At 42.7% G+C, this 15,317-nt stretch overlaps 1 protein-coding gene across 3 annotated transcripts in view; it reads right to left on the bottom strand.

Annotated features, from left to right (window-relative positions):
* Nucleotides 1-4: 4 nt before the first annotated feature.
* Nucleotides 5-15,317, bottom strand: part of dclk2a (doublecortin-like kinase 2a) — a 70,631-nt gene continuing 55,318 nt past the window's right edge. For 2 of the 3 annotated variants that reach the window (XM_049572343.1, XM_049572344.1), the window contains exons 9-17: nucleotides 14,980-15,037; nucleotides 14,464-14,583; nucleotides 14,236-14,382; nucleotides 14,021-14,154; nucleotides 12,186-12,263; nucleotides 11,633-11,729; nucleotides 8,720-8,800; nucleotides 8,447-8,560; nucleotides 5-4,159 (exon numbers count right to left, since the gene is read on the bottom strand). In XM_049572343.1, the coding sequence (XP_049428300.1) occupies nucleotides 3,338-4,159; nucleotides 8,447-8,560; nucleotides 8,720-8,800; nucleotides 11,633-11,729; nucleotides 12,186-12,263; nucleotides 14,021-14,154; nucleotides 14,236-14,382; nucleotides 14,464-14,583; nucleotides 14,980-15,037 (1,651 nt within the window). In that variant the 3' untranslated portion in view covers nucleotides 5-3,337. Of the gene's footprint in view, nucleotides 4,160-7,601; nucleotides 7,738-8,446; nucleotides 8,561-8,719; nucleotides 8,801-11,632; nucleotides 11,730-12,185; nucleotides 12,264-14,020; nucleotides 14,155-14,235; nucleotides 14,383-14,463; nucleotides 14,584-14,979; nucleotides 15,038-15,317 lie in introns of all 3 variants that reach the window. The other variant, XR_007449017.1, reaches the window with a different exon arrangement.

Below are 15,317 nucleotides of genomic sequence, written 5' to 3'. Positions count from 1 at the left end.
TTATTGCATTTTGCTGTTCTTCCTTTCAAACAATAGGACATCAAAAGCAGCCACTTTATGCCTAACAAAAACCGTTACTCCAGTTTGACAGACGAAAAACCTGTTTTAAAACTGTCTTTTCATACAAATTTCCCTTTACAAACTGCATATGAAAATCTACCTTTAACTACATATACATAAGGGGAAGCTAAATGATATTATGTACCAACTTGACTTTGTGTATATGTGAGGGGTTTCTGTCTTACAGGGAGGAACAGGAAGTGGGAATGGAGTATGCATGCAGCTGAAAGTCCTGAAGAGATAAAGAGGCATGTTGAACCACTGAAGGAGTTAGCCCTACTAAACACCAGCTGGGGTAAATGCTGCTGTGGAGTCTGAAACGGGTACAAAACGAAAAATCCTACATAACTTATCTTTAGGATGCACACGTTGGAACTCCATTTTTCAGCCAAGCTGGTTTTGATAAAGGCATCATTAAGTTATGAGCTGTTAGCTAGTGGTCAGGCACAAACCCGTCACCTTTACGACACATTCATTCGTATAGATCCAACAGATCGAAGACCATTGCTTGAGTATTTTGAAGGAACAGCGTTGACTTGTTTCATGCAACCCACAGTGTAGCGCTGTCAGTAGGAATTATATCAACTGGTAACTGAGTTCATGTGCTTTCTCTCTGTGCAGCGCTGCAGTCTGAGGAGAAAATTCCAATTCATTAGAAACAAACCTGCAATTTGGTTTCATGTCTGTTGGACCTATTTTCTCTAGTTTGACGCAGTTATTAGTGACGCTGAGCGCCGTTAACTGCTCAAACACACACAGACAAAAACAAACCTTCAAGTTTCAGGTGGACAGCTAAGGTTCTTCACACTATTTACAACTACAGTGTTCACATCAAATAATACATACAAACAGGATGTGGATGTATCAGCATGTCCGTCAGTTACAGTGGGTGCACAAAATAATCTACCACATTGACTTATTCATAATTACAGAGGCAGATACACTGGCAGGTCATGTTAAAGGGTCAGTTCACCTAAATAAAAGGAACACTTATTTACCCTCACTTACAGCAGATGTATTTCTTTGAAACAGCTGTTCGTACAATGAAGTCAGACAGAATTAAGTTTCGAGTAACAGCAAAGTACATTTCTATGATACATCTCTCTGTTTAACACAAGAGCAGTGATTCCCAACCTTGGGCTCCGGACCCTGCATTGGGTCACAAGCTAGTCTCGTGCTCGGGCTAGAGAGGGGTCTGGAATCACTGATTATCTTTCTGCTATGAGGGAAAAATCTCTCGGGTTTGGTTGTGTTTCTTTAAACCAATCATAATCGTCTTGGGTGGAAGGAAGCCCAGGATGCAGCGACAGTGCTTTTGCGAAATAGTGTCGGGGTTGACCTTGTTCCGGTGGAACATTTGGACATGGGGAGGCGAGTATTGTCATTAAAATGGCCATGCACAAGAAAAGCCACAGAAACATTAACAGTCCTGTGTCACTGTGTGATAAAAAGGAAACATGATTTGATAATCGTTGCCCTCGAAGCTAAGCATGACTGTATATTAGATCTGGAGGAGCTCACTGGACTCGTTAAAACCACACATGATTTGCTGGCTGTATTTGGCTCTAACTGAACATTATTACAACAATATTTGTGTGAAGTGAAACAGATCTGTACACTGGTCACTGTCGCATGTTGCTGCCAAAGTTAAAAAATGTGGCAAATCAACTCCAACGGACTGTGTCAGAAAACTGATTAACATCTGGCACAAGAGTCCTGCGAGACAACGTTGTGGCTTTTCCGACGTGTCTTCACAGGTTGTTTTATTTGTTCTCAATTTTACAAAAATTGACCAAGAGAACAAATCTTGCGTGCCTTTATGCCATTTTCAGCATGTAAGCTGATAGCTCAGAGGTTGTTGTTTCCTGTAGCAAGGGCGGTTTTGAAAACAGTAACACGCAGATAGCAGAAGGAAGGGAGAAATTAGCGCCCAGTGGCAGGTTTAAAGCCACAGTCTACATCTGGTGAGAGAAACTTGTCATGAGATCATTTTAAAGAGTTTTAGAGATGATTGACAGGATAGGAAAGCAGAAAAAACACTCCTTTGGCCAAGAGTAAAGATTTCCAAACCAGTCTGATATTAAGCCAAACCTCGGACTGGAAAACCGAATTTTGCCACTATGTGTCGCACTTGACTCAGCAGCCACTCCCGAGTGGAGCACATTGCATCGTCTGTTTTTAGCTCACTTCTTGTGTCAGTTTCATATTCAAAATGATGCCATATTGATGGTATGTTAAGACAATGTCTCCTCTTGTCACCTCAAAAAACACATTAAGTTTCAAGTAAACAAACACAATGCGTGTTGTTCTTCCCCTTCCCACCTCTACTAAAATTTGATTTTGTTCATGTTACAGTGCTCCGCTTGGCAGTAAATAACGCACAGCCTGTCAGACACTAGTGGCTCTATCGATCCCATTCTAACTCTTGCTATACAAGGTCACAAGCCACAACGGTTGGTGTTCACTGCACTAGAGGTAACTAAGACAATGTTTATTTTTTGTAATTTGGTGAACATACCCTTTAAGCTGAATGTGAACAGCCATGTGTGTCAGCGTTAACACTGATGATTATTAACACTTTTACATGCATGAATTCAAAGCTACAGCTGAGGCTGTTTCACTGACAAAGCACGGCTGTAGTTTGGTACTTTGGTTGGTATTACATTTATTTTGTCAACCCACTGCACTGTATATAATAACACTAAGTTGAACAGTAGACTTGTGGTTACCATCAGGATGGCTGTGGTCAGAGAAAATACTGATAGTGGTTATAGTTGGAGTACACTACAGGTAGCTAGGCTAGCAAGTTCAGACGTTTGATATGCTGTAATACTTTTGTGTGTATTGTGGACATACTGTCTCTCTGCTAAAGCAATAGGAGTTCACAATGGTGTGATGAATAACTATTTACAAAAGAGCCACAGGCAGTCAACACGGGATAATAAATAAAAGAAAGAATTCACATTAAGGTGATATACTGTTGTAATGCATGACAACTAAAGACAAACCACTCAGAACAGTGATGTATTCAGCTCATTCCCTTTCTCCACATCCTCCATTAATAAATACAAACATATATATACAATCGACACACTCTTAGAAAATGCTTTGTATCCTCCGTCTCTCAGAATGAGTGGTGTAAGAGTGAGAGAAAACTATGGACACAGCAGTCACTGGCTCAGTTTACAGCTATTGGAAATGCTCGGGATGGACTGTTTACTGACACATACATGTTATAAGAAGAAGTGGGAGGTGATACTGGCTATAGAATCACCATTTAAATCTCCACTAGCTCCTCAGCAGGTAGAGGGCTGGGAGAAGGAGGGCCAGCGGGGGAGGGTGGGGATGTGGATCTGGGAGGTGTAGAAGGAGGAGAGGGAAACAGGGTTGGATGGTTGGGAGATGGGGAGGAAGGTTCTTGTTTGGTCGGGGAGGAGAAGGGGAAGAATATGACAGGTTTGATGGGGGAGACTGGGGAGGGAGAGGCTTGTTTTGTGGGAGAGGAAGGTGGGGATGGTGCCTCTTTGGTAGGAGAGGAGGAAGGGATTTGGGTTGGTTTGGTTGGAGATGATGGGGAAGGGCAGGAGACGGGTGTAGAGGGAGTGTTGCAGGTGGAAACAACAGGAGGAGCAGAGGGTGAGGGTGTTTCTAGAGATAAGCATGGAGCAGCAGAGGGTGATGTTTCAGGCGGGGAGGAGACAGGCAAAGAGGTGATGGGGAGAGATTCAGCAGAGGGTGAAGGGGAGACATGAGGTGAACTCACAGGAGCAGGGGGAGGGAAATCAACACCATCAGCTTGGGAATGAGAACAGGAAGCATTGGAGGTGGATGTAGCATCAGGAACAGCAGTCCCAGCGGTCTTGGGTGCCTTGAGTCGAGCAGACTTAATGGGTGACTTAGGCGTGGCGGGTTTTGGTTCTTTGGCGCGTGATGCCTGTTTGGTTGGAGAAGCTGGTCCTGACTTTGTTGGCGAGGCTGATTTGACTGGAAGGGCAGATGGGGCTTTCTTGCTAGACGATGATGGTGGACATGGCACTGTTTGGGGCCGTGGACGACGATGGGTGGTGAGCTGGAGGGTCTTCTTATCAAGAGCTGTCATCTGGCAAAACAGACAGACACACTGTCAGCTTCATACTTACATATATCTGAAGCCAATCAGAACATAAAAGGAAAGATATCGTGGGTCAGCCTACACTGATATCAGGAAACTTAGTAATTAAACATAAAATTAATTGTGCTTTCCTTTGACTGTCTAGCTCCTGCAGTGAGAAACTAAATTTTTACACCTACAACCATTAACTGCTGACCCAGTCTTCTATTTTTAATGATCTCTATGCATGAACCACACACATGATGAGACAAGCTAATGGAAATGGACATAAATAACTGAAAGATGATCAAACAAAAGACAGTATTCTCTTCACACAGTAGAGTGACTCCACGAGAAGGCAGAATCAGGTCATCACTGCTATTCTATGTAGAAAGGAAGGGCAAATGAGAACGTAAACTGTTACTTTTTCATTTAACAGATAAACACAAGGTGCCTTTGTCTCAATCAAAGCCAATGATGTGTTCTTACGTGGGACATAAAACCAGTAAATATCACGTTCCTCATTTGCCCTTGTGCTGAGTGTCAGCAGCAGAACAGACGAGGCGTAGCGTCAAGTGTTAGTACATACCATTGCCTTGGAGCTAATTCAGAGGGACGTAATGCAGGGAGAGGGAAGAAGCAAAAAAAGGGACAGAGACTAGTCTTACTCACAGCTTCACAAAACAAAGTCAACACAACAAGCAATGACGGCCAGTGGACACTTGCTGTTCCAGCTCAGTGCTAATCCTCTATGTCAGATCATTGAAACACAATTTGGTTTGGACCAAGTGAGCATTTGCATGTGAGAAGACTGAGCTGGAACAAACTTTCTACGAGTGACTAATTCAGGCAGAAACACGTGTCAGTTAGTACTAAGCTGTATTTACAGAAGTCTCAATACAGTGCGAGGTTAGGTATGAGTTAAATTTATTTTTGGATGTTCTAGTTTTAAAAGACATGACTGGCATTGTTTTAGATCTCTCTGACTGTCAAGAAAACCCAGGGAAAGACCAAAACCAACAATCAACTGTTGCCTTTTTAGACTGATAACTTATTCCTCTGTGCCATTGAACTCGATTTTTGTCAATACATGCAAAAAACACCCATCAAAAACACAATCATGAGCCACACTGCTGCACTGGATGACATGCTCAGTAAACATGAGCTCTATAGTTTATTTTAACTCAGTCCCACATACACCAACCCGCTGCTGTAAATACTCACTAGTGCATCAAATATGTTTTAAAAGTCCGGTGTGTAGGATTTAGGGTAGGGGTTGGCAACCTTTTCGATCAAAGGGGCCATTTTTGGCCAAAATAATAAATAGAAAATCTGCCTGTAGCCACAAAGCATATTTAAGCCTTATAATGTAAGTAACACACCCTATTAAGTCTTAATTAGCCTTTACACATTACTAATAGGTCTAGATGAGCATTCAATGATATGTGACACTACAAGGTGGCTACTCTGCAGTGGCCTATTAATAATAATTTGGTACTTGAAAGAAAAAACTCTGTCCACACACTATTGAATTCACTATTTACCTCCAAGACTTAATTTTTTGGATTTGAAGTCCATAGCTAGTTCAGCCAGGAAAACCAAAGACAAGCCACTGCTGTTTAGGTTCGGCAAAATTTATAGGAAAAGGTGCCAGGCCATGGAATTTGAAAATTAAAATGTTTAAAAAATAATAATTATTAATTTTCATGTAATTTTTTTGGTCAAAGCCACAGGGAGCCACTTGAGAGGGGCTAAAGAGCCACATAAGGCTTTGGAGCCTCAGGTTGCCTACCCCTGATGAAACATAATATAATAAGCATGTTTTCTTTTTGTGTGTATAATTGCCTGAAAATAAGGATTTTTGTGTCTTTGTTACCTTAGAATGAGCCGTTTATATCTATATACATATCTATGACATGTTGCGCTGCCATGTTTCTACAGTAGCCCAGAACGGACAAACACTGGCTTTAGATAGAGCCATTCGCGTTTACATGCCAGCCACTGTAGTGTGCACAACAAGAGCATCGGGGAAAAAAACCATTTTTTTCAATGTGAAACAGCCTAATTCAGGGTTTTTATCGGTTTAAATCACCTGGGGTCTAATTTATAAAACAATACTTAGGATCCAAACTAAAAATGACATGCGCCAAAAAATATTTTCTGTATATTTCTACAATCAGGCTTCCACCTCACCTTCTCCATCATCAATTTCCTGTCTCCAAAATGTTCTTAAGCATGGGTCAAAGTTTTGTCCATCAAGTCTGCTTTTAAGGATCACAACCTCTGCATGGTAAATGTATGTGCCACTTTCAGACCTCATTTTGTGCTTAGGCAATGTTTATAAATGAGACCCCTGGTCTATTTGTTTTCGAGAGGATGAGACCTCTGCGGATTGTTGGCCTCCCAGTAAAACCTCCTGAACAATGAACACTGAAGGGATTCTAACCAGAAGTTTCAGCTGGTTGCAATCTGCTGTTCTCCCCATTAAATGCCATTAAATCCTCCTAAATCTTACACACTGGACCTTTCATCCCTGGCTGAAAAAGAGTCCCTAACACATGCTTTTTGAGTGCGGTTTACTGAAAACATGCTCAGCTGTTTGAAAATGAAAGTTAGTATTTGTTACCCACTAGCTTGGAACAAACTGGCTTGGGGGCTGAGAATCACTTACAGTATAAAGAGACGGACTAACGCTGGCTTTGGTCTTTTCATAGGATTTGATCTTGATAAGGAAAATAGAGAATAATGTCAGTCTTGTCCTTTAAAGTGGTGAGGGGAATTTTGTATCCAAGGCAATAAAGCCACACTGGTTTGCATCCATCTCTGCAAATTCAAACTCCAGAATGGTTTAAGCACACTTCCTAATTTTCCCCACAAGGTGGCACCAGAGTACCATTATTTGCAGCCATTATGAGCCACCAATGATGGAACTGTGGACCCTCAGAAAGCTGATTTTTAAGGAGCTATTCTGAATGAGATCAATACCAAACAATAAATAACAGCAGAGAGGGAGGCAAATTAAACTGCTCTTGCATTAGCTTGCATTAGCGCTGTAAACATGCTAAATAACCTCAGTGACAATGTGATTAAACAAACACATCCTTCAAAACACAGACGATTATTTTTCACATCCCATGGAAGTTTTGATCGATACAAATGGGATGAAATGTGAGTGAAGGCGCAGAATGAGCAGTATGAAAACAGTCGAGAGGGGTAAATCCAGGACAGAGTGAATGTGGAGAGAGTGTTATTGAGGCCCACATCAGCTGGTTATTGAGAGCAGTTACTGCAGCTGGCGGTTGAAGAAGAGGGGCAGGAGGCCTGAGAAAAAGACAGGAAGGAAGGGGAGGGGGGGGGTGGGAGTTGTTATAGATGAAGGGAAGTGGACGAAGGGAAGGGCGATGGCTGGAAAGGAAGAAGAGAGGCAGGAGGGGGGGTATGCAGTGTGTACCCGGCTCTCAGCTCCAGGCGTCCCCTTTGGTCCTGGGTCGGGTGTGAGGGAGGGGTGAGGAGGAGGGAGGAGGAAGAGGATGGAGAGGAGGAGGAGGAGGAGGGGCCGAGGCCAGGGCCCGCGTTTACACCTCAAACTGTCAAATGAGATTTACAACACGAAATGAGGCTCTTTGCAGCAACCATCAAATCAGATTTCTAATTAGACACTTCCCCTTCCCCCCCGTCCCTGCTTTCAGCTCAGACAGACAGACTGAAGAGAGTGGGCTGATGGGTGGTGTGACCTGATGAGATGAGGAGTGGAGAAAGTCGAACTGTACAACAGGAAATAATGCAAGTGAGGCTTGAAAGGGGCATGAAGGAAGGATGTGACTGCTACAGGAATGACTTCTTGCGCCCTGTCCAAGTTCTTCCATCATTCCATCTCTGCAATCCTGTCTGACATGTTTACAGCAGCATAAGTTGTTTATAAGTTGTCTCTGGACGATGATTGAGGTCAGTTATTCTTGGCCCGGTGATTAAGTGGGTGTGAGATTCATATAAAGTGAATCAGAAGGAGCTCAATCTTCTGTATTTGGGTCAGACATTCACAACCAAATGGGTGGTTTGGAAAAGGGCCCGACATGTTCAAGCTGCTTCAGACACCTTGTCAGTTACTGTTAAACCCATGTCAAAACCTCAATACTGCGGATTTAAAGAGGTCACTGAAAGTCAACCATTTCATAAGGGTTCTCTCTGAAAAGGGCTGCAGTAAATCTCAGAAAAATTAGGCAAAAGTCTAACAGTCATTTTTACTGAATTGTAAATAGTTCACATGCTGGTTTGTGAGTGTTTCTAGGTGCTTACCATGATGACGTTCACCCCAGCTGTGGTGGTGTTGTGCTTTGGCGCAGTGTTAAAGTGTGTCTTCAGTTTACCTGTGACCTCCATCTTCATGTTGTTCTCCATGACTGCATCGTCCTATGTACACACGAACATGCAATGAGGTGACGTGGTACCATGGGTTTTCAACACAAGAAACTTTCTGAATGTACAGACGCACAAAAGTGACGACACACTGAGAAGTTGTTTGTACAGATATACATGCCAGTACAAAGACAAAACAGGGCTGTGAAATACCGTGACCCAAGGGTGGGAGAGGATGTCTTGTGCTGTGTATCGAGCCTCAACGTTGACCTGCAGCATCTTTCCGATCAGCTCCTGTAAGAAAACACAACGCAGTTGAGACACCGAAGCTAAACATTCTTTTAATTCTACATCAGTGGCATCCCTCGACTGGTCATTGTGACTTTACTTTGACAACACACATACACACAATAAGGTAGGGTTGGGCCATTATTTGATATTAGAATCATATTATACTACTGCTTTACAAATTCTGTTATCTATCTTAACAACTTAAAAATAGGTTGACATTTCAGTCAGGAACACTTTAATAAAACTTTATTTCCATTTGCAGTATTATATTTGACGGTATGGCTCTGTTCTGGGGCCTCTTTGCCTTTCCTTGGGCCTACGCAGAAGGCCTCTTCCACATGCCTACATGGAAAGGTTAAGGTGAAGAGACCACACCTCTCTGCCCTTCCATGTGCAAATCAGGAAAGCTTAAGGCAGAGAGAGAAAACCTCCCTGCCCTTCTATGTACAACTGGGGAAAGCCTGAGGCAGAGAGAACACACCTCTCTGCCCCTCCATGTGTAAATCAGGAAAGCTTAAGGCAGAGAAAGAGCAAACCTCCCTGCCCTTCCATGTGCCTACATGAAAAGCCTACAGCGGAGAGAGCACACCTGTCTGCCCTTCCATGTGCAAATGAGGAAAGCTTAAGGCAGAAAGCACACCTCTCTGCCTTTCCATGTGCAGACAAGGAAAGCCTTAAGGCAGAGAGAACAAACCTCCATGCCCTTCCATACCCCTACATGTAAAGCCTAAGGCAGGAAGAGCAGCAGTAAAGACCCGCGGGAACAGAACAGAGCAGCATCAATGACAAACAGAAGTGACATTGAAAAGTCAGACACAGCACGAAAAGGAGGAGCTGGGATGGAGGCGGGTTGCAAAGCAGCTTGCAGAGGAAGCAGCAACTGCAGGCAGGCCAGAGCAGTTTAAAGAGGGCACCCTGAAGGAGATTCACCGATTGGTTGCATGGAAAAGGATCATGTGATCTATCAGCTGACTTCCTTCCATCAATCAGCTGCTCCATCAGTTGATTGGCTGTTTGAGATCAGCTGATGTAGCTGGGATGTGAGCTGAGCTTGACATCGTGTCCTGCCTGAACTAATGCTATGCTCAATTTTTTGTCACACACATATGCAATAATCAGTTTTTTTGAATGCTCGGCAGCAGCTCTCCACAACAAGCTGAATACTGCACGCATTAGTTAAGTTGGTATGTTCAATGTGTTAGCAAGCAACTGCCTCTTTACACAGCCAGCAGTCGCGAAGCAACATCAGCATTCATACAGAGTCATGTTTTTGGCTGCTTGATCAATGTAACTCTAACATTCACTCTCTTTTATTCTCCACAAACTCCTGAGGGAAATATCTGGCTTTTAAGACACTAAAGGCTCCACCATGTTCACCTGCTGATCATTAATTGTGTCTGTCTGCTGTTTGGTGCTGGGGCAAGTAGCTTACAATATGTTTTTCGAACTTTCTTGCTGAAAACAGCTGCCTGCTGCAGCTAAACCACACAGATAAAAGCAGTGAGAGTGAACCAAAACACTAAAGTTGCAGGCCATAAACCCAAAGCAATAAGCTAAAAGAGGCTAAAGGCTCCATAGAGCTGTGGGAACTTTATAGTCATGTGTAGTCACATTTCATTGCACCATCACTTCACATCATAAACTGTTCGTATATAAATACTGATTACTGCAACGATTAGTATTCAATGTTTGATTTACATACACCTGCTATAAAGTGACATATACTGGCAGCAGAAAAGCTACCTTAAAATGAGCGTGAACACAGTGCAGCATTGTTAACATCCACTGTCCGCTTTGTGTGCACTCACAAAGTCAAAGTCAGCCTTTCTTAAATTTACATCTGCACTGCTACACGACTACAAGTAGTTTCACACTGTGGTGTCTATAACTGTGCACTTGTCGACAGTGACAAGGCCACTGTAATAGCAGTGGGTTTAATTAGCAGTTTGATCTTGCATGCTGAGCCCGGGCTGTCACCTTAATACATGACATTAATTGAGCGCGTTGGAGGGGTTTCTGTGTCCCTCAGCAGACAGTAGTCATTAAAGGAATGTGAAATGTGTAGATGTTAAATCTATAACATTAATTTTAAGAACTATTATAGAATTTTTACGACCATTATATGCAGCTGAACTTAATACTTGTTACACGTTGTGTAAGGGCTCATTTATGCTCAATGTTAAATACGGATCCGGATACGGACGGAGCCTTATGTCCGTGCTCGGCGTTCATTTCGTCTGTATTTCTGCATGTTTCCATAAAGCTTACGGATACGGGCCAAACGGAGCAGTACCACCGGAAACTGTGGGGGCAGTGTTGCTGTCACTGCCCGATATATAGCTTTAGTGAGACACGAAGAAGAAATAACAATTCAATTTCTCTCATCAGCAGTACTAGAGAAAAGAATTCTCCGTCCTCGAGTTGCGATGTATTTAACGGCCTCACCGACCACCGCCTCCTACAACGCTGCCTCTATTTTTGTCTTTTATGCAAGAGGTACATTATCAATATCTCCTCCACAGTCGCCATGTTTGTTTTTGAGTTTGTTGTTGTCATAAACTTTTGACGCTGGGCTGCCTCCTGGTGGATATATTGGTTAACATCCATGCCAACATAAAGGGCGCATGGAAGTATGTGGGCAGTGACGGTAACATTGTTTGAAACAGATGTATACATTTTCATACGTAAAGGGAGCATAAATGAGCCCTAAGGGTTATGATTAGACCATGCATCGGTTAGTGTGATCCTCCATGAAAATTATCAAGAGGGACATAAATTAACACAAGTTGTTGTTGTTGGTGGGAGTGTGCGTGTGTGTGTGTCTTTGGTCCCAACCTTGGCTGAATCAGTGATGTTATCCCAGTAGGGACTGGGAAAGTCCAGTTGCCCCTGAAGGATCTGGTCGAACAGATCTTCCTGCAGGTTACTCTCACTAAAAGGAAAAACACACAAACAGTGAACAGAAATTCATAATGTCTTACTGAGCACACATGGCATACGTCTACATTCTGAAAAAACCTGCATTGTTTGTACTGCACTTTGCATAATAGCTAATTGCCTCACCTGAAAGCAACGGTTTAATTATGTGTTTATTATAATAACTGCGGAAAAATAAACATGGATTACATTAATGTACGTCGAATCCCTCCCACACTGTGACTGCAGGAGGACAATCTTTAACACGACAGCTAATCACAGCAACTGTTTGTCTATGTAGCACAAGACACTGACAGGTATGACAAACAAATTACCAGATAACATGACTGAAATCATTTTCATATCATCATCATCATGTTGATATTATCCACTAGGTGCCGTGAGTAAATAGTTTGACGTGGTCTGATTCAGTTTAAACATGAACTTTACGATATGAATTGAGCAGGAGTACCTTCTAAATGGAGGGAAGCCACACAGAAGGATGTAGGTGATGACACCTGCAGCCCAGATATCCACCTTCAGACCGTAACTGTGGAAACAGAGGGGCAATGGAAAAGTTCAGTTAGGATAAATGGGTCAGTTCACCCCAAAATCAAAATACATATTCTTCCTTTTACCTGTAGTGCTATTTATCAGTCTAGATTGTTTTGGTGTGAGTTGCAGAGTGATGGCAATGTCAGCCGTAGAGAGGAAAAGCAGCAGCTCCATATCTTACAAAATGTATTGGTTGCACAATTGTGGCAAGGATCAAAACAAACAGAACTCCAGCGCTTGCAGGTAGTTGTTCTGGTTTAATGTGGACAAAACACAAGCAAAGGCATTTCAGCTCAAAGCCACTGTCAGTGTATCTACTCATGGATGAGAGGCTTGTGCTTGTGAAAGCACAAGATGTAAACCTCCTCGGCTGAGCTGTAATGATGCTAGGCTTGCTAGTAGTAGATGCATGCTTTCTTTTGTGCAGTGATACGATGAGCGGTTGTAGTTCAGTAGAAAGAAAATAGTTCCTACATGAAACTGCTCACAACATGGTCTGTGAAGTGTCCGGGTCATGATTTTGTAAAGTGACATTGCTTTTTCAAATGTATTTTTTTGGCAGTACCACAAGCCCAGTGACATTTAGTTTAATTTAGGGCTGTTGAAATAACGCGTTAATTCCGATGAATTAATGAAAATAATAAAATAACGCGTAAAAAAAATTTAAAAAATAACGCAGATTAATTATGTTTCGTGGTGCCCTTTGACCTGGCGCGTCATTGAACGCCACAGTGGCTTTGTCACATGATGGAGGCAGACGAGACAGCGCTGCTTGGCTCTGAGAATGGAACATTTACATTTAAAAACACCCAGATGGAACTGTTGATCGGAGCACAATAAGGAATTTTCATACTATCAGAGCACTTCAAGCCTGAAATATCACCTCAACACAAAGCTTTAGCAGCGAACGTGGAGGTCTGAGCTAGCACAGCCTCTGATGCTAACGCTAGCAGCCAGCCTCATCAAGCCACATTTGACCAGGTGTTTAGACTCAAACTGAGTAAATCTACCTGTGACCAACTAACTCCCTTTCAAAATGGCCTGCAATGGATCGCAGACCAGTTTCGGCATAAGAGGACAGGGGGACAATTGTGTCCAAAATCCAGCAGCTTTACGACACATCTGCCAAAATTCATTTGAATTTAAATGTTTTAAATACTTTCACAGCAGAAGTTGATGTATGCGATTCATTTAGATTAATTAATCACAGAGCATTTAATTAATTTGATTCATTTCTTTTAATTGCTTGACTGCCCTGGTTTCATTATAATGGAGAGAAGGCAGACATCTCTACAGCTGATATCTCCAAGACTCAGCTACTCACACCAAAACAATATGGACTGATAAACAGCACAACAGGAAAAATGTTTTTATGATTTTGGGGTGAACTGTCCCTTTAAGGATTACCTTCAGCTAAATAGCTTACAGCAAACCATTCCCCTGCTCCATCAACCCAGTGACTGACTGGACATAAAACAGTGAATTAAATAAATCACACTGACATTTTCAAAAGGCAAGGTTTTCAATCTACTATAATGATACAGAAAACACCACAACAACCATTTATGCACAAAATACCAACCTCCTTTTAATCTTCATATGGCTGATTACAACATAGCTGTGTAACAAACCCACAGTTCCATTTGTACATAGAACAGATGTTTTCATTTAAACCAAATCACAGATGATTTAAAACATGCATGTTTCTCTGTAACGAGCACCCTCCCTAGTGAAATACATAATCTATCTTACCCAGACTCGGAGATGATTTCTGGAGCCACATATGTAGGAGTCCCACATACAGTATACAGAGGTCCTTCCACCACTGTGGCCAGGCCAAAGTCCCCCAGTTTCAACGACTTGGTGCCATTGGGATACTCAAACACCTAAAATGAATTTCATACTCGGTTAAAGCCCACTGAGCAGATGGATTTGTATGAAAGAAACTGGTGCGTGTAAATATATACCAGCAAGTTCTCTGGTTTGATGTCTCTGTGGACGATGTTGGTGCTGTGCAGGTACTTCAGAGCCTCAGCGAGATTGTACACCATGACACTGGCGTCTCTCTCTGTGTATTTGGCCGAGGAGGTGATGGCATCGAATAAATCTCCTCCCTGTGCCAAAAAAGTGGTTAACCATCAAACAGAGTGATGAGGACTGTGCAGTGACATCGCCACCATTAGCCTCTACTGTACCTTGACAAGTTCCATAACCAGGTAGAGTTCAGAGGGAGTGTCCACCTCCTCTATCAGCATGATGATGTTGGGGTGTTTGACCTTCCGCAGCACTGCAACCTCGTTCTCTATGAGGTGCTCCTGGAAACACACAGGGACAAATAAGCGACATTACTGCATGCCCCGGTACACAGGATTTACACAGAGCAATTATGCTAATAAAAAGACACTGCATTGTTGATTGAATCTGAATTTGTGTCAAGGATGTGTGATTCAGCGTGTGTCCCTGTCTGAGTGTGAAAGTGTGAAGATAATTTGAGTTAGGTGCTGAATAAAACATCACCGGCCTAATCTAACTGTGTGGGATAAGAGGATCAGAGACACACACGGGTGACACTTTGGTGTGAGTGTAGGTGGGTGTTAATAATGCACAGTGGAACGCTAACATATGACCCCTCCTTACAAGGGTCTGAGAGCAAAATACACAAAGAAGAGAGAAGGAGATGTTGAAGGGGGGAAAAAAAGACAGAGCGAGACCTTTCCACTGCACTTGGCTTTGTCGATGATCTTCAGTGCAAACTCTTTTCCTGTGGACCTGAACAGAGACAGTGCAATTAGGGCCAACGGTGAAAAAACAGCACTGACGCAGCAACAATGTCTGTAATTCAAATCAAGTGCACACAAGAGAGTCTCAGTTACAGTGAGCAGGAGCGCTGCCACAGAGTTATTGGAAAGGTATGTTAGCTACACCGGCCAAGTTTACACAATGAGCAGAGATACAGGCAGGCTCAACAAGAATCTGAGAACACATACTTAAAGAGAAACTTAACACCAGGGAGGAGAACACTGTTTCACTGCCATGTCAGGTTGAAGGT

This window comes from Epinephelus fuscoguttatus, linkage group LG3, assembly GCF_011397635.1.
Source record: "Epinephelus fuscoguttatus linkage group LG3, E.fuscoguttatus.final_Chr_v1".
NCBI lineage: Eukaryota > Metazoa > Chordata > Actinopteri > Perciformes > Serranidae > Epinephelus > Epinephelus fuscoguttatus.
The sequence above is the reverse complement of the archived record's forward strand: the minus strand, read 5'-3'. Positions and strand labels throughout refer to the sequence as shown.